General features: G+C 39.6%; 1 protein-coding gene across 2 annotated transcripts in view; it reads left to right on the top strand.

Moving 5' to 3' along the window:
- The window catches only part of AR (androgen receptor), a 141,544-nt gene that overhangs the window by 59,796 nt on the left and 67,113 nt on the right, over window positions 1-14,635 (top strand). For both annotated transcript variants that reach the window (XM_081126625.1, XM_081126626.1), the window contains exon 2: window positions 9,025-9,176. In XM_081126625.1, coding sequence (XP_080982751.1) covers window positions 9,025-9,176 — 152 coding nt within the window. The remainder of the gene's footprint in view (window positions 1-9,024; window positions 9,177-14,635) is intronic.

Here is a 14,635-nt window from a genome sequence, read left to right as displayed (position 1 = left end):
AAAAATCAAAGGGTATCCCATTGGAAGTGGTGCCGGTCCAGCCTTCTGGAGGGGGCCAAGCTCTTCTTCCTGGTCCCAGGCAATAGCATCTGAGGGAGACACACTTAGAATGTCCCAAATCTGAGCACCACTCTTTTGGTGTGTATCTGGACTTGAGAGGATAGATTAAGTCTCATGTCGGGGGTAGTGCTAGCAAACCCATAGGAGGGGGGTTAGAACCTCCTCCTTTTTTTGGGGGCAAAAACCTCTGAGGGAGCCATACAACAAAGGCCCCAGCTCCGAGCAGTTCTCAGTCTCCCTGTGGGACTGAGCCCAAAAGGGAGGGAGCCCATGACTACCAGAAAGGCAGGCCAAGTGAGTCTCCCATTATGGGAACAGTGTGGGCTGAGTCACAGGGGAGATAATAGTGGCCCCCTGCAATGCAGCCACATAACCCAGCACCCACCCATCTGATTGCTGGAAAAAAGCTTCCCTGAGAGACGAGTTCTAAAAATCCCAGCTGTGCACAGCACTCTGATCTTCCTGCAGGACTGAATTCAAAGGGCAAGGCCACAGGTAGTGGAAGGGCAGGCCATCTGATTCAACAGGTTTTGGGAGCACTTTCTGTGCACTCAAGATGGGGAAGAATGGCACTCTTTCCAGAGCTACAGAGTTAGACCACTCTCTGAGTCTCCACCAAGAACATCTCCAAAGAACACCTCAAAGGTCCCTGCTGTGTGCTGGAAAACTCTTTATCTCTTCTTTTCTGAATAGGACAGTTTTTTCCTTTCAGCACTTTTAATATATTGTGCTAATTCCTTCTGACCTGCAAAATTTCTGCTGAAAAATCTGCTGATATTTTTAGGGAGGTTCCTTTGTACATAGCAAGTTGTTTTTTCCCTTCTGCTTTTAATGTTCTCTCCTCACTATTTTTTCATTCTTTTTTCTTTTTGATGCTCTGGTTGGGTGACTTCCACTGCTTTGTCTTCGACTTGACTAATTTCTTTCTCTACTTCATCTATTTCCCTGTTGAACCCCTCGAGCATATTAGTTCAGTTATTGTATTTTTCAGCTTTGTCACTTCTACTTGGTACTTTCTTATATTTTTTCATCTCTTTGTTGAAGTTCTCACTGTGCTCATCTATTCTCCCTAGTTGATGAACAACTTTATGATAATTACTTTGAACTCTTTATCAGGTAAATAACTTGTCTACTATCTTGTATTTTCATTTTAACATATTCCTCAAGTTATTTAGTTTTCTTGACTCTGTATTGCTTTATATATAGTAGATGAAACAACTGGCTCTTACAGTCTTTAAATAGTAGCCTCTTGTAGGAGATGAACCTTGTCATTCAACTCTGTCTCAACTATTTGTTGTCTCAAATATCTGTGCTTGTCCAAGCTGTCTACTATAATTTTATAGCTCCCTGTAGTTGAGTACATGCCAAGACCTGCCAGTGTCTTAGAGGGACAGATCGCAATCAGAACCTAAGTTTAAATATATACAGTCCTTTGTGACCGCAAGCATAAGCCCTGCTGACTACCAGAGACAGGTGATCTGGAGGTGTCTCCTGAGCAACTGGGATTTCCAGATGATTATATACCTCTTTACTGGGTGATACTGGGAATCTGGAGAAAGGCAGAGAACCAAGATGGCGTCCACAGCCTACATTCCTTGAGAACAGCTCCATAGACCTATAAATGTGTGTCAAATCTGAAGTGTTCTCCTCATGTTGTAGCTCCAAAACAAGCATAGAGGCCTTCTTTACAGAAGGACTGTAGCTGTGCCTCAGTCTGGTCTCTGTGCAGTGTCCTGTGGGTTGTATTCTATCTAGAACTGTCTCTCTGATTGCCACAGTCCTATGGGACCCAGGAATGCAAGCCCCAAACTTCCCTAGCCACCAAAGCCTAATCATTAAGGGCTGGCCCCTGGGCATCAGCAAACACACGCACAGACACACACACACACACACACACACACACACACACTCACACTCACACTCACACACACACAAACAAAATGACCCTATATGCATAAACACCAGGGCAACAGACATTGGCTCTCTGAAGCACAGCAGAGGGTGAGAACAAAGATAGGACCCACCCTACAAGGTCTCTGGAAAGAATTACAGTCAATCCCAAATGTGTGTTTCATTAGAAGTCTGCCCCACTGCAGTCAAGATGATTAAATAATAGACCTATTTCATAGAAAGGCTGAGCTCCTGAGTCTATCATCTCTTGCTGTGCTTTGGTGGTGGTAGCTGTTTAAGAACTCTCTCCATTGATTACAGATCTGTGGTACCCTTGAGCATAAGCTCTACTAGCCAAAAAAACAGGTGGCCATACAGCAGTCACAAAATGACAACACCAGACAAGGTTATGAGCTCCTGTCTGGGTGATGCCAATTATTATAGTCCAATCAAACCAGAAACAAAATCTCCCCTGGCCTTCAGAGCCAGGCAATGAAGAGACATCCCCTAGGTTGCAGCCACATCCCTAAGTTGGAACACCAGACACATCTAAAAGCTCCCTTCCAGGAGATACTGGTGCCTTGGGGCATGGCAAAGGGAGAGCACGAAGATGGCAACCACAAATCTCCACCCTCACAAAATGTTCCAGCAGACACCTAGATCTGTATGTTAAATTATGTGTCTGCCCTCAGCTGCTTAAATGTAAGCAGGTGAGTCTCTTTTATTTTAAGTCTGGGTGTAATCAGCTGCCTCTAAGCTTCTACCTGGGCCCTGGGGTTGTAAATCCAAGCATGCAGGTCCTTTAAGAGTGGTTTCTCAGATTGCTACAGTCATGGATCTCAGGACACAATCCCCTTTGTTTTTCAAAGTTACATGTTTTAAGAGCTTGTCTCTCAATGTATATCTTAAAATTTGGGATGCCTGATGTGGCATTCAAACCCTTCACTCCTTGAAACAAAGCTTCAGATTGGGAGTTCTCTCCCAGTTGTGGGATGCTGTACCAGGGTGGAGTTTATGGTGAGATTGTTTCCCAGCCTCCCCTACCCACTTCAATGTGATCTTCTTATTCGACAAGCATGTAATTGTCACTCAGACAGCCTTTAGTTTTCATTTTTTAAGATAAAATTTTTTCATATGTAGCTGTAGACTCAGGGTGTCTGTGAGAAGTGAGTTCAGGATCTTCCTGTATTGCTATCTTGAACCAGAAGCCCATAAAGGGAAAATTTTTAGAGACAGAAAGTAAATTAGTGTTGACAGGGTCTGAGAAGAGGAGAGAATGGGAAGTCACTGCTAATGGGTATGGAGTTTCTTTTTGGGGTAATGAAAATGTTCTAAAATTAGTTTGTTATACTAAATGTAAATATGCCAAAATGGTGTATTTTATGGTGTGTGAATTATATATCAATAAACTTGTTAAAAATAGTCTAGTTAAATTAAAACTAGTCTATAACATAAATATTATGTGATATTGGCAGTTTAGAATAGTGGGAAAATATGGATTAAGGGGGAAATATTTACAGGTATGAATTCTGGTTTTGCCACCTACTAACTGTATGAATTCAGACAAGTAATTTACCTTATCTAAGTCTCAGTTTGCATATCTTCAAAGTTGGTATAAGGAAACCCACCTCAGAGGTGTGTTTATTTCCCCCAGAGGTTTTTAGAAGATAGTTCTCTTCCAAGCTCTTATTTCTGCCATTTTCTCATGATATTATTATAACAATGCCATTTATTAAGCACTGTGCCATCAATGGTGTGGATTGTCTTACCTCTAAAATCTCATTGAATCTTCTTAGCAGTCCTGTGAGTGCTATATTTCTTTACCTATTTTACATATAAAGAAATTGAAGCCAAATGTCTTGTTTAAGGTCATTCTGTTAGAGAGTCACAGAGATTGGGATGAAAACCAGACCTTCTGCCTATATATCTTTTCACTTCAACAAGAAGCATCATTAAACAGAATTAGAGAGCTATGAAATAAAGTCAGGTAATACTTTTAAAAGAAAACATAACTGTCCACTTGAACAAGCAGTTATAAAATTTCAGATCTCAGGCTAGCAGCAAGAAAAGAAGCTACCAGTATTATGCCATTGCCACTAGTTTGCCAATTTCCTACTGAAATATTCCTTGTAGCCACAAAAGCATAGGCACAAGGAATCTATGAATAGAGAATAACTTTGAACTTTCTTGTTTTTATGCTAAAAATTTGTGTAAAGATGTCATTAAATTCCACAATGTGATTAATAACAAGTTTGAAATTAGTAAGCATCAGGAAAAAATATGATGCTCTACAACGATATTTGGTGGTTTCCTAAATCCTTTCTTGTTTGAAAAGCACAAAGGTATGTGTGCAAAAGATATGCTTTTACGTATCTAGTCTTTTCTCCTCTCTCCACTTGTATTTACCTTTCCCTAAGAGCCAAGAATGATTGTATTTTTTATTTTAATGATATTATATATTTGCTTTTTTTATGGTAAGACAAAAGGCAAAGGCAACCTAGACTTACAATGCAGCTACCATATGACATGCAGAGAAGGAATTAATATGTATTATTTAATGAAATTCTCAGAAAAGCCCTCTAGGGTAGAATGTACCTCCAGTTTCCAGATAAGGCAAATAGAGCTCCAAGAACCCTAATTGCTGAGCCCAAGCTTCAGTGTTGGAGGCAGGATTTCAATCCGGGTCTGGTTGGCTCCAAAGCCCTGTTGAATTGATATTCCTCACCCAAACAGGGAAAACTTGTCTGTGACTTCTGCATTTCACCCTGCTTTAATAGTCATTGGGGGCCTTGCTTAAGTTAGTCAGACCCTATAAAGTATCCCCAAGTAAGAGAGAGAGACGTATTGAGGGATTAAGATTATAGCTGGGTGCTGAGGGTTTCTGAGCCCAATTTTCCCATGGTTGAACTGGCGTAATACACTTTTATTTAATTAATTTTGAAACTGTTGGAAAATAGGAAGTGGTGTTCTGGTTTTGAAAATTTCCATTCTATGCTACAGCACTTTTGCTTCAGACTCATAAAACTGAATGCCCTGTATCCGGATAATAAGTGAGAGCGTAACCCAGGGGAAGCAGGAAGAAACACAGTGTCTCATGCAAATTCTGTACTTGTTCTCCAAGCAAACTTCTGTGTACTTGCAGTTAGGTTGTTAGGAGGCTATTAGAAACTTCTGAGGTTTTCCTTTTTAATTATGTTCTATGATACCTATATGAAAGAATATATGTAACAAATGTTATACAGCATAATAATAAAATGAACACTCATGAGCCCTGGTTAAAGAATATCAATACCGTTTCTTTTTGTTGTTGTTGTTCACTGCTCTAACCCCAGGACATAGAATAGTACCTGGTATGTAGTAGCTTCATAAATATGTTTAAACATACACAAATAAACTTGATTTCTCCTTCCTTATATCATTACTCCCAGCCTGCCTTCAGAGGAAACAACTATTCTATATTAAGGTTTACTGTTCCCTTGCATTTTTATACTTTTTCACACATATATTATTTACTTTTGCTTCTTTTTTAACATTATGTAATGGAATCATATAGTATGTATGCTTTTGTAAGTTATTTTCTTTTATGCAACATTAGTTTGTGAGATTCATATATGTGTAACTATATTCTCTTCCTTGCCATTGCTGAGTTGTATTTTATTGAATGGGTGTGCTATAATGTACTTATCCTCTCTTCTGTCAGTGTATGTTTCTGCTTTTACAAACAAGGCTGCTCTGATCACTAACACACATGCCTCCTGGTAAAAATGTGCATGAGTTTCTCTAGGATATAAACCTGGGAGAGGGACTGCACTTGGAATTTTTATTTCCAATACCCAAAGATCAGCCCATGAGTCAAAACTGCAATGTGCCCTTTGTCCACAGTAGGCCAGGGTCAGTGGGAGGGCTGTGTAAAATATTTTGCCAGAGAGAGGAAGGGGGGAGGAGGTAGGTAGAAATTGACCTGGTGAGGTCAGGAGATATCACAGATCCCTGGTCAAAGTGGGTTGTAGTTAAGAAAAGTTCAGATTCTAAGATTGTTTTGATTATTTAGGTTCCTCTTTCTCCCCCTTTATAGTTATTTTTGTGCAAGATGTATCTCATTGAACTCATATCTAAAAATGTTGATGACTTTCTTCAGTCTTTAAGCATTGATTATAAATTTGATTAATTAGATTCTTTTAAACAATTTGAACTGTATTTTATTTTTTTAATTTATCTTTATTGTTGAAGTATTACAGATGTTCCTTTTTTCCCCATTGCCCCCCCTTCTCCCCACTCCTATCCTCTCCCCAGGCCTTCACTCCACTATTGTTTGTGTCAGTGGGTTATACATATATGCATATAAGTCCTTTGGTTGATCTCTTCCTTTTCCTTCTTTCCACCTGAGATGTCCCAGTCTGTTGCATGCTTCCACGTCTCTGGATAAACTGTATTTTAAATTTTAGTATGGATGAAAATTTCTATTTCCTAAAAGCTCTTTCCAAAAAGACCTCTTATTTAATTTATGTAGGTTCCCATTTTGTTTATCTAATATTTATTTGCAGTCATATACTAATAATTGATAATGATGGTATATATTCTTTTATGCCTTTTAAAAAACATTCTTGTCTTTGAGGTTCTTTCTCATCTGTAGCAATCCGTACTTTGTTTTATTATATAATTTATTATGTTGTTTTTCATTTCTTTGCTTCCTGTCTGTCTTCTTTACTAGAGAGTAAGTTGCTTAGAAGCAAAGATAATGTCTTGATCAACATTATATCCCTAGCACGTAGCCTTGTACCTGGTCCATAGGGCTAGGTTCTAAGAGTTGAACTGATTCACTCTAATTTCAACCTCCAATCTCATAACATGGGTAGTCATTGGTTACAAATCTACACCGTGGAGTCAGACTTACCTAGGATGGAATCCTTACATTTTCACTTACTAGATGAGTGACCTTGAACAAGTTCACTTAATTTTCCTGAGCATAAGTTTCCTCTCCTACAATATAGGGAAGATACAGAGCTACCTGACAGAGTTGGTGGGAAGATTAAATGAGATTATGTATATGAAATGGCCTGATACATAGAGTACCTAAATACATGTCCTTCTGATTTTATTTGAACTGTTTGTAATGCTACAGAAGTCAAAAAAGTGGGAAGAGGATAAAGATACTTGCAAAAAGGGGGAGGAGGAGGAGGAGGAGGAAGGGAGCAAGAGCTTCTGCTTCTTTCCCTTGTTTTATGAATGAAGATGGGGGACACAATTTTTACCCAAAGAGATGACACTTTTAACCAAAGCAATAACATTCTTAGCATTTGGCTCATTTGTATATATGAAATGAAACTCTTTCCTTGTGGAATTTGTCACCTTGTTTGTCTTGGTTTGGTGGACAGATTTCTGCTGCCTTTCCAGTTAAGATTAGAAAAGAAGAAGGCTTATGGGGAGAAAAGACAGGCTACCATAGCCAGCTGCTGGATTTGCATATCTTCAGAACTTTTTGAGTGCTTTTTGTTTCACTGAGGACTTGAATAAAAGCTAATATTTGTGTCTTAGATATAAAATGCTTGTCAAGTATAACCTGAGTTAGAACTTTCTTTGCTCCTGCCCTTCCAGGGCTGTTCATTGGTAGTTTGAAGGGAGGAAATCCTTTCATGTTTTTGTTTGTTTGTTTTTTGGATTCTGATGACTGTGCTGAACATGATTACCAATGAACCATGGGTTAAAAGTGAAGGTGAGTAGCAAGAAGACAATAGGGTAATGGAAACTGTGTTGATTTGGAGTCATGTAGTCCAGGCTTTGGTGTTAATTAGTCCTAAGTTTATCCTCTCTAAGTCTGACTTTCTTCATCTGATACAAGGATCAAAATGTCTTGAAGTTGTTTTGAGGTACTGCAATCACCCCTCACAGCAAACAGGCTGCCATTAAAGCTTACTTCCCTTCTTTAGTAAGGAAGAAGTACTCATAAAAAATATTGGCTGCATTCCTGTAGATGAGAATATGGGAAATTTGCTGCCTGAGGCAGAATAACCCAAGAGGCCACTTAAGTTTTATTTAATGGGTAAGTATAGGACATAGGAGAGAGAAAAAAATGACCTTTGGGTAGTAAGAGCCATGTTAAACTTGTTTAAACTTGAATTAATTACTATGGGAGACTAAGAATTCCATTAAGTTTTAAGACTGGCTTTCTGGACCTCTTCTTCACATCTACCTAGAAGAACTCAGACATGGATCTTCTTGGAGATAGGAAGTTACACTAGGTGACCTCCAAAGCTCCATCTTAACCCAAGGAACCTATGAGTATTATAATGACTAAGTGTTGAGATGGTAGCTTAAGAGATTTCAAGAATCACTGTCCATCATTTCTTAACAAGAGCTTCAGGCATAAGGATTCTGCTACTTAATGTTGAAGAATGGGGTTGGGAGCATATCCATGTGGTCTAGAGAGACTCTTAAAGAAAGTGAGGGAATGGGAAAAAAGACCAAAGAAGACTGCTATGATAAAACTAATTGTGACCCTTCACTTATATAGTCATTTAAGGGCTTTTAATTCTTTTGTCTAATTTATATCATCATTCACAACAGTAGTTCAGTAGTGTGGGTGATGTTATTCTTATTTGCAGATGAGAATGAGGCTGAGAGACTAGAGCAAAGCACATCAGACTGCTTTGATGTTTAATCTGGTTTGGCCATAGGTCTACTCTTGGATAAGGTAAGGTCATAGGCCTGGCTTCATACCATTTATTTATTTGCTCCGAAATTGTTGCCTGACCATCACCTTAAGTTAGATACCTTAGCCTCAGATTTCTGCCTTCATCCTTCTCTCATGTAGACATAGCCCATAAGATTGGCTGATTCCAGAAAACTTGTCTAATTCTTTAGCGGATCCATAAAGGCTCTGTCCACGTGACAGGATACACTGCAAATATTATCTCTAGAAGAATTCCCAGGAAAAGTCAGCTCCACACTAAATGTATTAAGCAATGAACAATAATAATGTACACATGTAGTTTACTCCTCAAAATCTCAGACTCCTACCCTCCTATTTCTGCCAACTACTGACATTATTGCATTATTTCTTTTGTGTCTTTCCAGTTTGGAGACTGCCAGGGAACATGTTCTGCCTATTGACTATTACTTTCCACCCCAGAAGACCTGCCTGATCTGTGGGGATGAAGCTTCTGGCTGTCATTATGGAGCTCTCACTTGTGGAAGCTGCAAAGTCTTCTTTAAAAGAGCTGCTGAAGGTAAAGGGTCTTGCACACCCACTTCTATTTCCTTATCTTCTAGAGAGAGGCACCAATTTTCCAGGGCCCAGGATTATATCATCTCAGGGACAAGGTCACTGGCATGGCCCTCTCAAAGAATCTAAGAGCTTAAAGAAACAAGTTTTCATATTTGTTGGTCCCCTGGCTTCGATAGCATTGGTAGTATAGGCAATGCAGGCAATGAAGGTGGTCCCATCTGGTGCATGGAGCTTGGCGGGTCTTAGGAATGAAAGAAAAATTAATGATTTGAAAAGATTTAATTTCCTCCCTGCCTGTGTTCCACTCTGCTTCCTAGTGAGGGACAAAATTGTCCTTATTAGAGAATTTAGAAGTAGGGATACTCCAACTGCGTCCCCAGCCTGTACTTTGTGGTGAATATAAGACTGTTCCTTAGCAAAGTCTCCCTGGCCTCAGCCCCAAAAAGGAAGTGTTCTCGCTGTTAAACAGACCATCAGTCTATGCACCTGCTCCCTCCTGCTGCTGCCTCCTTGAGGCCCCTTTGCATTAATAAACTCCCAGGTAGAGGAGGAACAAGAGTGATAAAACACTTTTATTCTCCTCTCCAGAGACCTGCTCTCAGGGCTTGTCCATTGGTACAGAACCCCAAACTAAGTTGCATCTTATATTTAGCTGTGTGGACTGAAGCCCTGGCTTGTTAGTCTTATTTAGCTTAGAACAATGCATGTCTGCTCAGCTGCCAAAGGTGCTCAGCCTACATCTTATAGAGGGAACTCCCATTTCCAGACCTTCTAAACAAGCTAGTGCCTCCTTCCTTTTCAGTCAACTTGGGCCTAAGCCACTTCCCACTTTACTCCCAGTCCTATACTAATGGCTTCCTTCTCAAAGAAACACTGATGAACAGCCTTTAAACAAAGATGCTCTGCTCGGAGAACAGACCCAGTTGCTAAATACCAGTATTCACTCCTTACTCCACTTTCTACCAAAGAAGCACTTCCTTCCCAGACTTGTTTTTCCCTCTCACTGGCCTAAAAATGTTGAGTTCCATGTCAGAACCCAAAAAGATAGTTTCTCCTTATGTAAGGGCTACAAACCCTGTGGACAGTTTTGAAAGTGGCAGCTATGTAAAGCCATACCTTTCACCAAGAATGTGGTGATACCCATCACAGGCACCAAAGAGTTCTTGGTATCTAGAGAAAAGGTAGAAAGTGGGTGTCCTTTAACTGGTCTCCCCATTGATTGCCAGTTGAAATGATGAATTTCCATCATTTTGGCCAGGCAACAGGGATACCTATAAAATGGACAGCTCTTATTATCATTATTATTATTTTTAAGTTTTATTATTGTTTAAAATATTACAGATGTCCCTTTTTCTCCCCAATGACCCATTCCACCCTGTTTCTTCCCCCTCCCCAGTCCCTCTCCCCACCATTGTCCATGTCCTTGGGTTGTGTATATATGCACATAAATTCTTCGGTTACTCTCTCCCCCTCCCCCCACCCACCCTCCTCCATCCCTCTGACATTCATCAGTCTCATCTATGCTTCCATGTCATTGAATCTAGTCTGTTCATCAGTTTATTAAGTTCTTTAGATTCCACGTATAAGCGAGATCATGTATTATTAATTTTTACAGTTCCCAAAGCAACAAGGAGACAGAGAAATTAGTATTACTGAAAACATGATGAATATTTCACCCATACTCCTGAGTAGCCTATTGCTACTCCTTATGCTGGGCCAGTATAAGGTCTAGGGTCCCAATGTCTAGGCCTACGCAGTTTGGAAAGAGACACAGAGAGCAGTGCCTTCCTTTCTTAAGAGTACTTACAGAAAGATCGCTGTCATAAAAGGAAATGAGAAGCAGATCCAAAGACTTCAGATGATTCCCCCTTCCCCACAGATTACCTACCTCTTCCCCATACCGTCATCCCGTAGACCCTGCCTATAAAGCAAAGAATGGAGCAGAACACCTGTCTACAGCTTGTATGTCAGGAAGCCCCAAGCACCACAGTAATAACAGTCATATCAGATGGTAAAAGAGTTGAAGTAACCAAGCAAACAAGCAAATTCAATAGATAGATTAGATTGTATTTGATGCTGCCTCTGGGATTTACAAATCTAGGTCATGATATTGCTGTTTTTGGAAAACGGGAAATAATCAAACATATTGTGAAAGGGAAGATTTTGCTGTCATAATGTATTCCACATGAGAGCTTTTTGCAGAAGTTAGGGCTAAAAGAGAAAGGCAGGCAAAAGGGCAGCTGGCAAGGCTGCCTGGGATGAACTCTGCTATGACATGGATTTGATGGATTTGAGAATAAGGAAGAGAAGAAAGGGAGGGACAATCACTCAACTTACAAAAAACTTGGACATCCAGCAAAGCGTTAAATGCTCCAGACCCTAGAATCACTTAATTTGGGGAAACTTGGTTATATTTTCTTTGAGAAAATGAGCCATTATGAGTTCATGGAGCCAAATGCTTTTGACTGCTTAAAATACAAAAAATAACCAATGAATTCCTTGCAAAGCTATGAAGCCCTTTGGTTCCTTTGTAATGTGGACCTCAGGTTCCAGTTCTGAGCCCTTTGAGGGACAGGTGGCTTTAAAAATACACAAAACAAAGAAAAAAATATTGGTGTTTTCATTCTCCTCCCATCTGTAAAGCTTGGTGGCTGGAGTTTACTGCCATCATTACCTCTATTTAAAGGCAGGGGGCTGTCTTATTACCTTCAGAGAACATTTATTGATTTTTTTTCTCCACTTTTACAATGCATCTTTATCACCCAGATGTCCTTTCTGAAGGTGATTCTGAATCTGCCTTGTTCAAACTTGGAATTCCACCTGTATTAGAGAGAATGGGAACACAAATCTTTTTCTTCCTCACTTGTTTGTCATTTCAGTTAACTCAGACTGAGTATTCACAGTGTTGATTACCACTTTATTCATGGTTTCAGAAATCTCTGGACTGGGCACAGGTACAAGACTTAAAAGCCTGGCATGTCAGACAGAAATCCACTTCTAGATTTGGTAGTTCATAAAGCATGAGGCTTTAATACTGTCATTGGTGCAAAGGTTCACACAGAGTCAATTGTAATATAGCCAGGTTTTTCCTGTTGAGGCAAAAGAAGAGGAGAGAGTGCCACATTTTCTTATTGTTAGTAATACTGGGAGTTTGGGATGAAGGTGAGGCTAGTCAGGGAAGGATCTGAATATTTTGAGGTAAAAGATAATGATACTAGGCCATGTGGGTAAAATCACTAAAATCCGGTTAATGGAAACTTAGTGAAAGAGTGAAACTATTTTTGTGTGTGTGCGTGTGTGTGTGCACGTACGCATGGGTGCACACGCATGGGCACTTGATGGGATGGTTTGTGCATTAGAAACAGTCATGAGGAGAATCAGCTAGCTGGTAGAGTGGATGGGATGAATAGGGAGGTGAAAGGAGAAAACATATTGGATCCTATTTAAAGGCCAGGAAGTCTAAAGAGAGTTAAGTCTATAAGCAGAGGTAGAGACTCAGAGGGGTTTTAGTTTTGTGCCCTTAGATATAAAATTTTCCCCTTTGAACCTCAGTTTCACTTATCTTTAAAATATAGGACTTAGCCCGGCCAGGCGTGGCTCAGCGGTTGAGCGTCGACCTAGGATCCAGGCGATCGGGGTTCGATTCCCGGTCACGGCACATGCCTGGGTTGTGGGCTCGACCAATGACTCTCTTATCATTCATGTTTCTATCTCTCTCTCTCCCTCTCCTTTCCTCTCTCTGAAATCAATAAAGATATATTTTAAATAAATAAAATAAAATAAAATATAAAATAAAATAAAATGGACTTAAACTAGAAATTTTTAAAAGTTTTCCCAGCTTAAAATTTTTGTGACAATTCTACAAATTGCAAACATCATCACTATTATTTCAGCAAACACATGTGCATTTGTACCTGTGTGTACTTTTGATTTTGCTTTCCTAGTATATGGCAAATCATAGCTCCTATTCTCTTAAAAATCAATCTTTATATAAGGATAGAGTCATCTGAAAGAGTACACTGTGGATAGACTGAGTTAAAATTCTTAACTTAGAGATGCCCTCTTACCCCGGCAGTGTGACCATGGCTGGGTAACTTCCATTCTCTTCCATTTTCTCATCTAGAAAGTCAGGATACGAATCCCCATCTCTACCTCATCATGTTTCAAAGAGAGTTAATTAATTCATCATGTGCATTATGTGCACAAGACTTTACTATTTTCAGACATTTTTCTAGTAAAACTTTGGAGGTTGTACATCCATTTGTTTTGTACACATGGAGCACTGTTTGGTACACATCATAAATTGAAACTGTAGTTTACATTCAGGAACTCAAAGAATTACACCATCCTTACTGATGTTTACAATATGTCCCAATTTAGTATCCTTGGCAAATTTTATGTAAGTATGGCTTTGATTCTCTCTCTTGTCCCAGGATTTTGTGAGGGAGGAAATGTAAGTGAACCTTCATTGAACTCTTTCTGTCCTTTAAATCTACTCTTTCCCACCTCAACTCATGTGGAATTGAATGTTACTTTTTGTTTGGAATCTTGCACAGAATTTTTGTGCATATCAATGTCTTCTTCACTCTCTGACTTTTTGGGTAACTTTTTCCAGAGGCAAGTTAACTATGCTAGGAAGATCTACTTGCAGCTTCCACAGAGCCTTGATCAGATATCTTTGGCCAAGCAGTTGACTGATCTTGGTTGTACAAGTCCGAGAGATCTTTTCACAAAGCTTCTCTTATCTTTTATCTGTCTCTGGTTTTCTTTCCTTTTTAAAAAATATATCTTTATTGATTTCAGAGAGAGGAAGGGAGAGGGAGAGAGAGAGATAGAAGCATCAATGATGAGAGCACCGCCTTTGATCAGCTGCCTCCGCACGCCCCCCACCAGGGATCAAGCCCGCAACTCGGGCATGTGCCCTGACTGGGAATTGAACGGTGATCTCCTGGGTCCTAGGCCAATGCTCAACCGCTGAGCCACACCCAGCTGGACTGTCTCTGGTTTTCTTAAATGTCATAGCCATCCAGACTTTAGATCGGGGTTGGCAAATTTTTTCTGTAAGGAGACAGGTAGTAAATGCGGGGTGGGCAAAAGTTGTAATACAAATAAATACAGTAATTAATAAATAATAATACAAGAATAAAACTTTGTGTTTTGTGTACTCATAATTGTAAACCTACTTTTGCCCACCCTTGTATATTTATGTCTTTGCGAGCCATATGGTCTCTGACTCCACTACTCAACTCTGCCTTTGTAAAAGTGTGAAAGCAGCCCTAGAGAATATGTAAACTCATAGATATGGCTACATTCCAGTAAAACTTTATAAGCCTTGAAATTTAAATTTCATTTAATTTTCACATGCCACTAAATGCTATTTTTCTTTTGATTTTTTCAACCATTTAAAATCTAAAAAAATCATTCACAGCTCCTGAGCCACACAAAAACAAGTATCACACT

The sequence above is a fragment of the Miniopterus schreibersii genome (assembly GCF_964146895.1).
Source record: "Miniopterus schreibersii genome assembly, chromosome: X".
Classification (NCBI taxonomy): domain Eukaryota; kingdom Metazoa; phylum Chordata; class Mammalia; order Chiroptera; family Miniopteridae; genus Miniopterus; species Miniopterus schreibersii.
Note: the sequence above shows the minus strand (reverse complement) of the source record. Positions and strands in the feature narration are given on the sequence as shown.